The sequence below is a fragment of the Sciurus carolinensis genome, chromosome 11 (genome assembly GCF_902686445.1).
Source record: "Sciurus carolinensis chromosome 11, mSciCar1.2, whole genome shotgun sequence".
NCBI classification, from domain to species: Eukaryota; Metazoa; Chordata; class Mammalia; order Rodentia; family Sciuridae; genus Sciurus; species Sciurus carolinensis.
The window spans coordinates 10,035,439-10,049,856 of record NC_062223.1 but is presented as its reverse complement, the minus strand read 5'-3'; the positions used below and the strand labels follow the sequence as shown (position 1 = coordinate 10,049,856).

General features: G+C 59.5%; 1 protein-coding gene across 3 annotated transcripts; it reads left to right on the top strand.

The window, feature by feature from the left end:
• The first annotated feature begins 235 nt into the window (after window positions 1-235).
• Window positions 236-11,685, top strand: Sipa1 (signal-induced proliferation-associated 1). Of its 3 annotated transcripts, none has more exons than XM_047518612.1 (17): window positions 236-322; window positions 491-583; window positions 2,665-3,426; window positions 4,012-4,139; window positions 4,222-4,398; window positions 6,376-6,550; window positions 7,221-7,324; window positions 7,590-7,747; window positions 7,836-8,445; window positions 8,780-9,054; window positions 10,001-10,219; window positions 10,310-10,421; window positions 10,505-10,613; window positions 10,693-10,794; window positions 10,882-10,936; window positions 11,129-11,207; window positions 11,303-11,685. In XM_047518612.1, exons 3-17 carry the CDS (start codon window positions 2,748-2,750, stop codon window positions 11,447-11,449), a joined length of 3,129 nt encoding a protein of 1,042 aa, XP_047374568.1. In that variant the 5' UTR covers window positions 236-322; window positions 491-583; window positions 2,665-2,747; the 3' UTR covers window positions 11,450-11,685. The 3 variants fall into 3 exon arrangements, with proteins under 3 accessions (XP_047374568.1, XP_047374565.1, XP_047374567.1); XM_047518609.1 differs by having other exon boundaries at window positions 10,852-10,936; XM_047518611.1 differs by lacking the exon at window positions 491-583 and having other exon boundaries at window positions 243-322; window positions 10,852-10,936.
• Window positions 11,686-14,418: the final 2,733 nt, after the last annotated feature.

Sequence of the window (14,418 nt, the reverse complement as noted above, 5' to 3'; positions counted from 1 at the left end):
CCCTTTTAGTTGGTCTGGAAAGCAGGTACGCTTGTTTCCATTTCTCAGCCAGATCGTGAGCCCGGTGAAAAGGGTGGCTGGAGGCCTGGGCTGGGGCTGGCCTGCTGAGTACGGGTCTGACCATGACCAGGCCTGGAATCCCCGCCCCCGGCGCTTCCCGCCGCAGACAGCTCGCAACCCGCCCTGCCCCTCTGCCTGACCCCGCCCCCCCGCATGGCCCCGCCCCCAGGCGGAGCCGGAGCCGGAGCCGGGAGCGGTAGCTGGAGAGCAGGCAGCAGGACGCGGCACGGGAGGCAGCTGTGATCGGGCGGGAGCTCCAGAGGTACTGGTGGGAGCGGGGTTTGGGGAGCCCTGCGGTCGGGCCAGACAGGAACAGGCCAGACAGGAACAAGGTGGCCTGGCCGCGGGCACTGGTGGTGGTGTCGGGGTGGAGACGGGGCTCCTCACCGCGTTCTCTGCCTGCACTCTCCCAACCTCCCTCCCGCTCCAGCTCAGTCCCGAGTCAGCTCGTCCAACCCTCTGCCTCCGTCCGACGGCTCCCACTCCCTCCTCTGCATGACGGCTTAACCCGGCTGGTGAGCCGGTGAGTGGATTCAGTGGCGCCTGACTCCTCTCTGGCGCTGGCAACTGCCCCTCCTGCTGAGGGGTACTCCCCCTCTTCTGGGTCTCCCCTTCTCCCTGGGCGGCCTCCTCCCCAGCCTTTGCACACCGCCCCCCGTCCTGAGCCTGGACTGGGAGGAAACATCTGTCGGGCCCCCTGGCAGCAGAGATGGGGTCATGACCTCCAGATGTGCTGGGAAGCTTCCAGGGCCGCCTCCTGGGGCAGCCAGGCCTTCCGGATCTGTGGGGGCGGGGCTGCCCCTTCCCCCGAAGTGACACAAACTGCGAGGAATGTCCCGGCCTCAATGGACCCTGTGTAAAGCTGTGGGATGGGGGGCAGAATCCAAGAACACCCCCAAGGCAGGGCCAGAGCCCGGCACTGGGCCAAGGCAAGAGTTGGTCCCTGGGCTGGGCTGCACACGCTTACAGAGCTCCCTCACACGTGTACAGAGCTCAGCCCACACAGCAGGTACCTGCACAGACCCCCTCCTTCATGCCTTCTCCTACCCACCCCCATGCCTAGCCCAGCCCAAGCCTGCGCGGGCCCAGAGCTTGGCACCTGGAGCCTGCATCTGTCATGCACTTAGACAGCTAGCTCTGATGGCTTCTTCCTCCTCACAGTCTCCTGCAGTCTTGGGAGGAGACAGGGATAGTCAGCCCCCCTTTAGAGATGAGAAAACAGGGGCTCACGGTCCACATCAGAGCCTGTCCCAAGAAACCAAGGTTGGAGGCACCCTGAGTTTTGCCAGCCTCCCCTTGTTTGGTCCTGGAGGCCAGCTGAAAGTCCTCAGGCCCCTGCCCTAGCTGCCCATTCCATAAAGGTTTCACTTGGGGGTGACCCCCGCCGTGTTCTCACACCACCTTTCACACCTGCCCCTGGCCTCACCTCATTTCCGTGCTCAGCAGGTCTCTGGGGCCTTGGGTGTCTCAGTCTTACATCCTGTGAGACCGAGAGCCTTGCTTGGCCCAACCCCCACCTGCCCCACACCTACGCAGACAGGTTCCTTTTTTTCATTTTTGGGGTTTGTTTTGTTTGTTTTTCAATACTGGGGATTGAACCCAAGTGCTCTACCACTGAGCCACATGCCCAGCCCTCTATGCACAGGGACAGGAGTGTGCTGGAGCAGTTAAGGCCCTGGAGATTGACAGTCCTTTTCTCACATGGAATTGCTTTAGGCAAGAGCATCTGCTTTCTGAACCTGACTGACCTTCTGTTACATGAGGTTCAGACTTCCCTGTCCACATCACTGAGACCATGTAGGCAGAGGTCCCCATGGATTCCAGTTCTAGCAAAGGGATCTAGACAGCAAGCCCTTTCTTGCTCCCAGGTGTGGGCACAGTAACCTGCAAGAGGCTGGGCCTGGGGTCTGTCCTTCAAGCTAGGGTGACTTGGGTTCCACGAGTGACCTGAGTGACCCCAACACCTTCCTAATGATGTGGGCCAGGAAGGGGGCTGGGCCCAAAGTTGGGGCCACTTCCTGTGTTAAAGGAAGTCCTCTTGCCCTTCCTATGGCCCTGGGGCCATCCCCAGGAACCCCTGCATCCCTGAATTATTGAGATTGTAGGAGCCAGGGCTCTGAGAGCAGGCCTCTGGGTGCTCAGGTCTTCAGGGACCCTGGAGGAAGTGGGAGGTGCAGGAGGAAGGTCTCTGGGGACAGGACGTCCTCCCTTTGTCAAGTAGGCAGGACCCAGACACCAGTGGCCCCATGGGTTTCCCGTCCCAGCCAAAACCAAGTTGTCTGTCCAGTTGGGCCAAGCCTTGGTGGGGACCCTCACTCTGGGCCCAGGCCAAAGCAAAGGTGTGTGGGTGGGAGCTGGCAGCCCCAGGGCTGCCCAGGACTTAGGACCCTCAGGGCCAAGGCACCATAGCCCAGCCCACACTAAGCCGGGGAAGGGGCTGGAAACCTCAGCCCTAGGCAGACAAGGAAGTGGCCAGGAAAGCGGAAGCAGCTTTGATGGTCTCGGAGGGGGCCGGAAGCCAACCGGGGTGGTGGAAGACCAGGCTGGGGGCCTGGGTTCCTGTTTTCTCCCCAGGCCCCTCTGATCAGCCCTCTCCTCCTTCAGGGCAGAAACGGCTGCCAGGCTGGGCACCAAACACCCCTTTCCGCCAATGCGATCCAGTCCCCAGAGAGTCAGGCCCACAGAGCATGCCCATGTGGGCTGGCGGTGTGGGGAGCCCTCGGCGGGGCATGGCCCCAGCACCCACCGATGACCTCTTCGCCCGTAAGCTGCGCCAGCCAGCCCGGCCCCCACTGACACCACACACCTTCGAGCCAAGGCCAGCTCGGGGCCCTCTGCTGCGCAGCGGCAGTGATGCAGGCGAGGCCCGGCCCCCCACGCCAGCCAGCCCGCGGGCCCGAGCCCACAGTCATGAGGAGGCCAGCCGTCCTGCTGCAGCCCCCACCCGGCTCTTCACTGACCCACTGGCCCTGCTGGGGCTGCCGGCCGAGGAGCCAGAGCCCACCTTCCCACCAGTGCTGGAGCCCCGGTGGTTTGCTCACTATGACGTCCAGAGCATGCTCTTTGATTGGGCTCCATGGCCACGGGGAACAGGGAGCCACATGGAATCCAGCTCTGGGACCCCGGCCCCAGCCGAGGACCAGGCTGCCAGCTCGGACCTGCTGGTTGGGGCACCTGGCTTTGTGAGTGAGCTTGGGGGTGAGGGCGAGCTAGGCCTGGGTGGGCTGGTGTCCCCACCTGTGCCACCTGCTCTGCCCAACGCATCCGTGTCCATCCTGGAGGAGCCACAAAACCGAACTGCAGCCTACAGCCTGGAGCATGCAGACCTGGGTGCTGGCTACTACCGCAAGTACTTCTATGGCAAAGGTGAGTGTAGATGGGCTGGGGGAGAGGGAGAAGGGGGTTGGGACAGAGGTCCCTGTCACCTGAACTGCATACAGTAGGGATCAGGGGTTGTTTTTCTTTTCTTTTTTTTCCCCTGTAAAGTCCCTAGCTCTAGGAAGGAACAGGGGCCGAGCCAGGGCTCTGCTGGGCTCACCTTAAGGCTAAGCCCTGGCCCTTCATCCCTAGCCAAGGCACACCCCTCTGCCTCCATTTGGTTCATCCTCATAACCCTCCAGGCTGGGGAGAGATTTCCTGTCCACATTTCATGAGGGCCTGAAAGGCCTGCACTCAGAGACCTTGTTCTCACCCTTGTTATGAAAACAGGTTCCCTTGGAATGAAGAATATGGGGGTGGGGTGGGGCCAGGGCAGCATCTGAGCCTGGGTGCTGTCAGGCATTGGCCTCCTGGGCCTGGGGCAGGTTGTGATGTGGGCAGGGCTGCAGAAGGAGTAGGACTTAGCCCAGGAACTACACTTGGTGAGATGGGTGCGTGATGGGTGTGGTGGATCCCGGTGGGTGGGACAGCCTGGGGTGCCCAACCGATCATCCACAGCCTGCCTCTCTCCAGAACACCAGAACTTCTTCGGGATGGATGAGGCTCTGGGCCCAGTAGCAGTGAGCCTGCGGCGGGAGGAGAAAGAAGGCAGCGGAGGTAGTACCCAACACAGTTACCGCATCATCGTAAGGACCACACAGGTGGGCCGGGATCACGGGATCAGGACCAGGGTTCCCTCATCCTTACCCCGTATGATTCCTAAGTGCCCCTACACCACTACAGCTCCGGACCCTCCGCGGCACCATCTCAGAGGATGCACTGCCACCAGGCCCCCCACGAGGCCTGTCCCCAAGGAAACTTCTGGAGCATGTGGCACCACGATTGAGCCCAACATGCCTGCGTCTGGGCTCAGCTTCTCCCAAGGTGCCTCGCACCCTTCTTACGCTGGACGAACAAGTGGTGAGTGGCCAGGACGGGAGGCCCTGACTCATCTAGACCCTGTCTGAACTCAGCCTGCCCATCCCCCTAGCCCTGACCCTGATCCCAGGCTGGACAGGGACCCCAGGAAAGCCAGTCCACATCCAGTGTCAGGGTTTATCTGGAGCCAGCCTTCTCAAAGATCTGTAGACCAACAGCCTCCGAAGCCTCTAGGGTCTTTTCAGTAATGCAGATTCTGGGGTTGCAGCCCAGGTCCAGGGTACCAGTATGCATTTAAAAAAAGCTCCACCGTGACGGTGAGGCAGTGTACTTTAAGACCCAGACTCCGTGGTGTGACTGACCCTGGGCTTCTGCTGTCCCATCCTCATTCCTGGCCAATTTGCCTTGCAACACCTGCTTGGTCTCCTTTCAATATGGTTTGCTGCTTCTTCCTGAAGTTTCCTGTTCTGCTTTGGGACAGTCAGGCCAGCTGGAAGTTCTTTGCTATCCTGTGCTGAAAGCTGCCCCCTGGCCTGACTGTCCTCTGTGTCCTTCATCTATCATTCAACAAATGTCTCATGTACTCTTGGTGTCAGGCCGCAGGCTGGATGCTGAGGACGGGTCCAGGCCAGGTGCTTTCCTTGAGTAGCTCACAGTGGGTGTGGGAGAGAGACCCACGGAGAATTGTTGAAAGACAGGCACAGGACATCAGCAAGATACTGTGGCGGGCTGGTGCTGACGCCCTTCCTTGGCCGGGTTTCCCACCATGGAGGCAGTGCAGCAGCTGCAGCCAAGACGCGCGGGCGTTTTCTGCAGGCAGGGTTGAGCATGGCGTCTGGGCTAGAGAAAGAAATTGTGTGATGGCTGAGACTGAGTGTCACATGCAGCTTAGTGTGGGTGGAGGAGGGCTCGAGGGGTTGTGGAAGAGGCTTGCTTTTGGTCCTGTGGCAGGTTTTAGGGCAGATCTGAGAGGCACGGCGACCCTCTGGCTACAGGAGACTAAGCTGGGGCAGAGGCAGAGAGGCCAGACTGAGGCCTTTACAATTATCCAGGCTGTACTTGGTGGTGATGATGGAGGAGGTGACAAGAAGGTGACAGTCCCGGTAGTAGCCCTTGTGACTGACTGAAAAGGGGAAGATTGAGATTCCTCAGCTTCTTGGCTCCTGAGAATGGTGTTTTTATGGAGCCAGACCCTGGAAGAGGGACAAGGGACCAGAGAGTTGCAGGGAGGAGGTGAGGTGCCAAAGTGCTGGCAGGGCATCTGGCAGCTGGGGAAAGAGGCCTGGAGTTTGGGAGATGGGTCTGGGCTGGAGAGAGAGAAGTGGTGTCCTCCCCTGGAGGTGGCCACCACAGCCACCGAGGGGAGAAACGTAGGTAGAGAAGAGGCCCGGGCAAGGTGAGGCTTCGGTTGTCAGAGCCAGGTGTGGCCCAGCAGTGCCAGGACGAGGCTGTATCTGTGGGTTGTAGGAGAAATCGAGGTCCGTGTGTGTGTGTGTGTGTGTGTGTGTGTGTGTGTGTGTGTGGTGCTGGGGCCTGAACCCAGGGCTCACTCGTGCCCGGCTCTAGCTCTGAGCTCAGAAGGGATGCAAGAGCTGGGGGAGACCCCAGGGTCACTTTAATGGGATCAGAGAGCCGAGCTATGTGTGGTTATCCACAGGTGAAAAGGACTGGGAATAGAGATGGCTTACAGGGCTGGGGTGGGGGCACCCCAACTCAAGGAAGAGGAGGATGGTCCAGCCTCGAGTCAAGGAGGATGGCAATGTGAACGTTTCTGGGGAATGAATGCCTTGTGTGAATCAGCTGCTCTCATGTCGTGGGAGAACTCACCCCCTTCCTCCCTGCCTGCCCTCCTGAGTAGACTGTTCTCGCTTGTTAGTGAGGATGCAGAAGTGGCTCAAAAAGGACTGGGACTCAAGGCCAAGCCCCTGGGCCAGGGTCTCAACCGTTGCATATAACGTGGTGGGGGTGGGAGTGATGGGATACTGAGGCCTGTGCCTTCTGCCACCCTCTTCTCCCCAGCTGAGCTTCCAGCGCAAGGTGGGCATCCTGTACTGCCGGGCCGGCCAGGGTTCGGAGGAGGAGATGTACAACAACCAGGAAGCAGGGGCGGCCTTCACGCAGTTCCTCACCTTGCTGGGTGATGTGGTGCGGCTCAAAGGCTTTGAGAGTTACCGGGCCCAGCTGGACACCAAAAGTGAGGCCCTGGGGACCAGAGGGGTAGGGTAGAACCTGTGCTGAGGGACAGGCTTTCTTGGTGTCCCTTGTCACTCCTTGTCAAGAGTCTGGGGCTGAGGACATGTTGGACTGCAAAGCCAGGCTGTGACCTGGAAGGAGGGCTCAGCTTTCTTCCAAGGCCCTGGGACCCTATTGCCTGAGCTGGGGCCCAGTGGTTTGGGGGTAACACCCCTCCAACACATTCCGGAAGCCATCCTCCAGGGGAGCACCCCCCCTCCCTGGATGGTCGGGCCCCAAGGCCCTCTGGGAGTTGTTTTTACAGAGCGTCTGCCTACCTTCCATACCGCCAGCATGCCCCACCTGCTCAGGCTGTCAATTCCCTCTTAGGACACCCACCCCACCTCTGTCTCCCTCTGAGATCCATTCTCACTTCTGTCTTGGTTCTATCTCGATACCCCTGTCCTGACCCTGCTCCACCCTGGGGTGAGGCTGCAGCCTGTTGGGGAGGGGAGGGGAGTAGCCAAGCTGAAGCCCTCAGACCCTGTGACTTAGGCTTTGACTGGTGGCATGAAGGGGTTGTCTACCTGTTGTTGGAGCATGGAGGCTCCTAAGTGTGAACAGAGATGGCAGGTTCAAGCCATCTGGACTCCCTCTGTTCCCCCTCCATGTCCCCAACTTCCTGGCTACAGCGGATTCCACAGGCACACATTCCCTCTACACCACGTACCAGGACCATGAGATCATGTTCCACGTGTCCACGATGCTGCCTTACACCCCAAATAACCAGCAGCAGGTGTGAAGGGGCTGGCATGGGTGGGGAATGGCCAGGGGTTTCTGGGAGGGTGCTGTGTGGGTGGCAGTACTTGACCTTGACCTGAGCACTCCTGACTCCTGCAACCCTGCCCTCTGGTAGCACCTTCCCAAAGACAGACAAACACCTTAGGCCTTCACCAGGGATAGGTGGGGAAGCCAGTCAGGCCCAGGCTTTGCCCTCCCTGAATGAGGGGTTTGAGCATACACAGCCCCTCTCACCCCCGCCCCCGCCATCTAACCCCCAGCTCCTGAGGAAGCGTCACATCGGCAATGACATTGTGACCATCGTGTTCCAGGAGCCGGGCAGCAAGCCCTTCTGCCCTACCACCATCCGCTCGCACTTCCAGCACGTGTTCTTAGTGGTGCGGGCACATGCTCCCTGCACGCAGCACACATCCTACAGGTGGGCACCCGGGTTGTCCCAGGCTTCCCATGGGCACTGGGTCCAGGACGCCCCCTGCTGTCCTTCACTGCAGCTTCCCTCTGTGCAGGGTGGCTGTGAGCCGCACCCAGGACACTCCAGCCTTTGGACCAGCTCTGCCCCCCGGGGGAGGCCCCTTTGCAGCCAACGCTGACTTTCGGGCCTTCCTGCTCGCCAAGGCTCTCAATGGTGAGCAGGCGGCGGCACATGCACGCCAATTCCACGCCATGGCCACACGCACGCGCCAGCAGTACTTACAGGACCTGGCTACCAACGAGGTGACCACTACGTCGCTAGACTCAGCTTCGCGCTTTGGCCTGCCCTCCCTGGGTGGCAGGCGCCGAGCGACCCCTCGGGGACCAGGCACTGAGCTGCAGGCGGCGGGTGCACTGATGTGGGGCGTGCGCGCAGCTCCAGGGGCGTGGGTTGCTGCCGGAGCCCAAGCAGGAGGCCCTGACAGTGCCGAGGTGCCCTGCCTGCTGGGCATTTCGGCGGAGGCACTGGTGCTGGTGACGCCACGGGATGGCCGCGTAGTCTTCAACTGCGCCTGCCGCGATGTGCTGGCCTGGACCTTCTCTGAGCAGCAGCTCGACCTGTACCACGGCCGCGGGGAGGCGATCACGTTGCGGTTCGAAGGAGCCCCGGGTCAGGCGGTGGGCGAGGTCGTGGCGCGCCTGCAGGTAAGCCTGAGGGAAACAGCCAGGGAGTAAGCATGGGGTTCAGGGGCGCTGGCCATCAGGGTACCCTCGCGCGCCTGGTCGAAACCTGTTTTGGCGCCCCCGCCACCTGTGAAAGGGAAAGTCGGGGAATGAGGCAAAACCAGCCTGGGAACTTAGTGAACTCTAAGCTCCAGCAGGACACCTCTGGTGTCTGAGCCTCGGGTAGTAACCTGACCGTTGAGTCGCTAATACTTTCCAGGGAGGGCGGTGAAAGTCTTAGGTGGCCCAGGGCAGGGCGGGGGCTGGCGCGGGCCCGCCCCCTGGCAGCCCCGCCCACTCCCCGCCCCGTCTGCAGCTGGTGAGCCGCGGCTGCGAGACCCGCGAGCTGGCGCTGCCCCGCGACGGCCAAGGCCGCCTGGGCTTCGAGGTGGACCCTGAGGGTTTCATCACTCACGTGGAGCGCTTCACGTTTGCCGAGACCACCGGGCTGCGGCCCGGGGCGCGCCTGCTTCGAGTGTGCAGCCAGACACTGCCCAGCCTTGGCCCCGAGGCTGCTGCCCATCTGCTGCGCTCTGCACCCAAGGTCTGCGTCACCGTCCTGCCCCCGGACGAGAGCGGCAGGCCCCGCAGGTCAGGGCGCTGGGGATACCGGGAGGTGGGAGGACTGGGCAGCCTGTACCTCCCGTGTGGCCACCAGCGTTCTCAGGATTCGCATGTGTATGCGTTTCATTCTTGAGAGCCCTGTGTGTCCTTGCCTCCCTGAACTGCATTTTACTCAGAGTGGAACTAATAAAGCACTGTTGCTTTCACTGGTCAAAAGATTAGACGGGGGCTGGGGACATAGCTCAGTTGGTAGGGTGCTTTCCTTGCAAGCACAAGGCTCTGGGTTTAAACCCCCAGCATTGCAAAAAAAGATTGGATGGCCGCCACTACATCCCCTCCCACTATTGTTCCCTTCCTCTGCTAAGCCAGGCATAGGCCACCTTGCCCTGTAAAGGGCCAGACAGTAAATATTTTAGGCTTTCTGGGATGTCCTGTCTCCACCACATCTACTCAACTCTGCCACTGTAGGTAAATGAATAAGTGCAGCTGAGTTTCACAAAAACTATTTATGGACACTGAAGTATTTGGATTTTATTTAGATGCTGCTTGCCTTATGAAGGGGTTACTGCCAATTAACCAACCTATCCCAAGGTCCAAAAATTGGAAGTCAAACTGTGCTGTTTGGACTAACTTCTACTTGTTATGAAATAGTCTATTGGTTTCTTTCAATTATTTAAACATTTAAATCATTCTTAGCTCACATGATACAAGCTTAGTACTACTATCCCATTTCATAGATGGATAAGTGGACATTTGGAGTGATTTGCCCAAGATACACAGGGCAACCCTGGGATTTGAGCCTAGCTCTGGAAGAATGGGCAGCAACCAGGCATACATTTTCCATTCTTGGGGAGTTTGGGTAGCTCTCCCCTGGTAGTGTGCCTCTGGCAGCAGCTGGGGGTGGTGCTGGTGATGCAGGACACTGGGGCATTGGGGAGCCCTTCCTGATGCCGTCCCTTCCCATCTCCCTCAGGAGCTTCTCGGAGCTGTACACGCTGTCTCTGCAGGAACCAGGCCGGCGGGGGACTGCAGAATCTGTGCAGGATGAGACCCCCAAGGTGGTCCTCCTGCCCACCACAAAGCAGCTGCTGCGCCTGTGCCTGCAGGACGGCAGTGGCCCTCCGGGGGCAGGGGATCTGGCAGAAGAGAGGACTGAGTTCCTGCACAGCCAGAACCCAGCATCGCCCCGCAGGTGCACCTTCTTGGCCAGCTTGGTGGGGCCTGGGCAGGCGAGGCTATGGGAAACCGGCTTCCAGGTCTGAGCCACCCCTGCTCTTCCCAGCTCCCTGTCAGATGAGGCCCCAGTTTTGCCCAACACCACCCCAGACCTCCTACTGGCCACCACTGCCAAGCCATCAATGCCTGGTGCTGGCAGAGAGACACCCCCCTCCAAGGTGAGCAGAAACAAGGCCCTGGAGCCCAATGGCACAGAGGTGGCAGTTGGTATCACTGCATCAATATCCACTTCTGCCCCCAGGACCGGCCATGCAGTCCCAGTGGCCATGAGGACAAAGCAGACTCAGCCCCAGAACTGAGGGCCTCCTTCTTGCCACGAACCTTGTCTCTGAGGAACTCCATCAGCAAGAGTGAGTCTGGAGCGACGGGCAGGGCATCGGACGGTGGCTGTGGGCCTCCCTCTGCTGAGCCCCCTCCTTGTGCCCACAGTCATGTCAGAGGCCGGCAGTGAGACCCTGGAGGATGAGTGGCAGTCCATCTCGGAGATTGCCTCCACTTGCAACACCATTCTGGAGTCGCTGTCCCGGGAGGGTGAGGCCACCGGGTGCTGGGAGGAAGAGCCAGGATGGGATTCTTTCTCCCTCTCAGACCTGCCCACATGGCCCCTCTGTCCCACAGGACAGCCCATCCCAGAGAGCGGAGACCCCAAGGGAACTCCAAAGTCTGATGCTGAGTAAGGCTTCCCCACATAGCCCCTCTATATGCCCATGTGCCACCCTTTGTGTGTGTTCACTGGAGCTGAGCATTGTCCACCTAAGTCTCAGAAGACGGGGTGGGTCCCACACACTTGAGGGGCTTCTGGGAGCCAGCCTGTGGTGCTGCCCCTGTAATGGTCCTGCTGAGTTCTCTGACCTCATGTCCTCAGGCCAGAACCTGGGAGCCTGTCAGAGAAAGTCTCTCACCTGGAGTCCATGCTCAGGAAGCTGCAGGAGGACCTTCAGAAGGTGACGACGTGGCCTGGGGTTGGCAGAGTCATGGGGCTACCACAGGCAAGGGGTGGCTGCTCTGACTCCCGCTCCTGCCCGCCCAACACACACAGGAGAAGGCAGACAGGGCAGCCCTAGAGGAGGAGGTGCGGAGCCTGCGGCACAACAACCAGCGGCTACTGGCTGAGTCGGAGAGCGCTGCCACCCGCCTGCTCCTGGCTTCCAAGCAGTTGGGCTCGCCCACTACCGACCTGGCCTGAGCTCATCCGCAGCCCCAGCCTGACTGGACCTGCTTCGAACTGCCTGGGCCCTTCAGGGCACCTGGGTCACACCAGCCCTGGGCCCTACTCAGGATCTCTCCCTGCGCCAAGGCGCGTCTTAGCACTGCCCCAACTCCCCAGCCCATTTGGTGGCAAAGGTGCCCCTACACGTCCCTGTTTGTAAATATTTTGTGGAGATAAGGGGATGTAAGGGAGTAAAGAAGCCACAGTATCAGCGTCTGTACACGTGTTCAAGATGTATTTGGGGGTGCCCCTGAGGCCACAAGAAGCGCCCAGGACCAATCAGAAGGACAGGCCCTAGGAATACTGGCCTAGGGTTGGGCTAGCACTGAGGGGGTCTCTGAGGTTAGGCCACCCCTTGGCTTCTCCCCCACAAACATTTGGTTCTGTTGGGAAATTGGTGGCCAATTTCCATACTCCACACCTACACTGCTTAGGTCTCCTGGTTCTGGAACCAAGCCCAGAGGATTGAAATAAGGGACAGAAACAGAGTAGATCTTCAAGGCAGGGGAGGACGGAGTTCAGGGATCAAGGAGAAGTTGTGCCTCATGAGGCTAGCTCTCAGGGAAGGCCACACTCTGGTACTCCTTTGACCACCTGACCATATCTTGCAAGGCCCAGTTCCAGGGGTGGCACCTTCTCTAATCCATATCCCAGGGGACCCTGGCCCTCAGCCCTCTTCTCTGCTTACTGGTCCACGATCCCCTACCAGGCTGAGCGGCATCATCAGGCTCAAACTTGGACTTTGTGTAAACCCTGTGTTTTCCAAGTTTCCAATCAGACCCAGAAAGGGCACTGAATTATCCAACATCACCTGCTTCATCCTGGTCCTTCCCTAGGCTGGTGAAGCTTACTCTGCTGAAACCTAGGCCACAAGTCTCTGTTAACTTAGACTCTGGTGGGTGAGCAGGGCTTTAAGTAACAGGGACCATGAGGGAGGCTTCATGGAGAAGATGCCACAAGGACTGAGTTTTAAAGGTTGAGTTGGGGTTGACCAGGCATCGATGTCAAGGGTACCCAGTAGGACCTGGTCTTGGCACTGCGCAGGAATCCCGGATTCAAGTAGCTGGAGCTGAATCAGGAAGAGTGGTGAGGGGTGCACAAACCATCTTGGAACAGTGGTTCCTAATGCCACGGCCCAGCTTTTCTTGGTTGGGGACTCTAGTAAGCAGTTCTCAAGTGGCAATGTGGAAGGCAAGCTCTGGTTACTTTGGAGGTGTGTCTGCAGAAAACTGGGACCGGGTCGTGTGGTTGATAGATGTTTCAAGGGAGGGTGACAGATGAGATTTGGCTGCAGGGAAGATGTGGCTGGCAGCAGTCCTGGAGGGAGGGAGAGGTGACAAACTAGGTGATTGCTGTGATGAGGGGGAGAAGTGGGCGGATTGGCCAGGACTTCATGATGACTGGCTGCAAAGGCAGAAGATGTGACATCCACAGTGGTCGGAGCCCCTAGAAGGTGGCAGGGTAATGGCTGGGACAAGGAGGAAGGAGGGGCAGGTTGGGGTTGGCTAGCTGAGGTCACTTGGGACAGGGCGAGTTTGAGAGGCTTAAGAGACGGCGTTGTGGCGATGTCCAGTGGGCTGGCCCGCAGAGGAGACAAGTTTGGGCTGGAAACAAGGATCTGAGACTGATGAGCCGCGAGTACGATAAGGTCACTCAGGGAGTGTGGGAAGGTCCATGAAAGGGTTTCCCGGAGTCAGGTCACCGCAGGACACTGGGAAAGCCAAGAAGAGCGAGGCGCTGCCCGGACTGGAGGACCTGGGCTCGCTCGCCGCTTTCCCTCGACCTTGGGCTGGGACCCTGAGCGCAACGCCGCGGTCGGCTTCCAAGCCGCCTCTACTCCACGGGTCCCGCCTCCGCCCCGCCCCTATCGCCGCGGCTCCAGTCAGCCCAGCCTCCCCGGCGCTCTCGTTCCGGCAGGTCGGCAAGTTCACCCTGGTCCTGACCCTAGGGCCGGGCCGCCGTCAGCTCGGGCTCCACCCTCGCAGCGGGAAATCGGTTCTGCCTGCCTTGGCTTCTGGCCCCGCCCCCGGACACGCCCCCTGAGCGCGAGGCCCGAGTGCAAGTTTGACACTCCGCAGACATCTTCCGGTCCCCAACGCTGCGCCGCCGCTGGCCTCTTTTCTCGAAGGCACGATCCATTGGCATTGGCGTCGGCACTCGGGGCCTATTCCCAGGGGATTCGTTAACTGTTTCAGCGCGTCCCAATAATGTTAACCCGCGTGCCCCTGGGAGCACCCTTCCGCAACGGTGCGAAGACCAGAACAGAGACACCATCACCGCCCAGATTTTTTTCCCCAAGCGCTTTACCTGGCCCAGCGCTAAATGCTGTCTACGCATGCGCATCGGGACGGCTGGCCCATCGACTAACGCTGGTCGCTGCTGCGCCTGCGCCGGATCAAACCGGAAGCAGTCCAATTCTATTCCAGGGGCTATGCAGTGGCCTTTGTTTATGCCTCTGAGGCTGTGGCTCTCCTCCCGGAACTGGGTATCAAAGCACTGTTGCAGCAGGCATAGGCCTTTACTTGGCATTGCTCTTTCCCCAGCAGAGGCACTCCCTTGGTCACCCAGGCCTGAACTTAGTGCAGCGTTCTTGATCTTTTACTGCCCACCCCTAACATGGTCTCTGGCCCTACTGGACTGTAAACACTGGCTACAGATTATATCCTCTTCTGATCTAAGACCTACAAGGAATTAGTGGGGCCTCTGAATATTCTGAAACTGTTCCATTCCCACAGCCAAGGGGCCCAAATAGGCTCTCTGCACTGGGAACCCTGCCTTCACTGCCTGTTTCCATCTGCTGGATGGTAACTGGGGGTTTCCAGAGGCATCCTAAGACCACACCCTCCCAAATGACACTGTGCATATTCACTCAACTCTGTTACCAATATCCAGCCTGACATGACCAGCAAGATGTGTTCAGTGTTTGCTGAAAGAAGGCAAATCTC

Coding starts and splice junctions, on each gene's coding strand:
- Sipa1 (XM_047518609.1), top strand. CDS start 2,748: ATGCCCATGTGGGCTGGCGGTGTGGGGAGCCCTCGGCGGGGCATGGCC. Junction 4,140..4,221: donor TCATCGTAAGGACCACACAG/GTGGGCCGGGAT, acceptor ACACCACTACAG/CTCCGGACCCTCCGCGGCAC. Junction 10,220..10,309: donor AACCCAGCATCGCCCCGCAG/GTGCACCTTCTT, acceptor TGCTCTTCCCAG/CTCCCTGTCAGATGAGGCCC.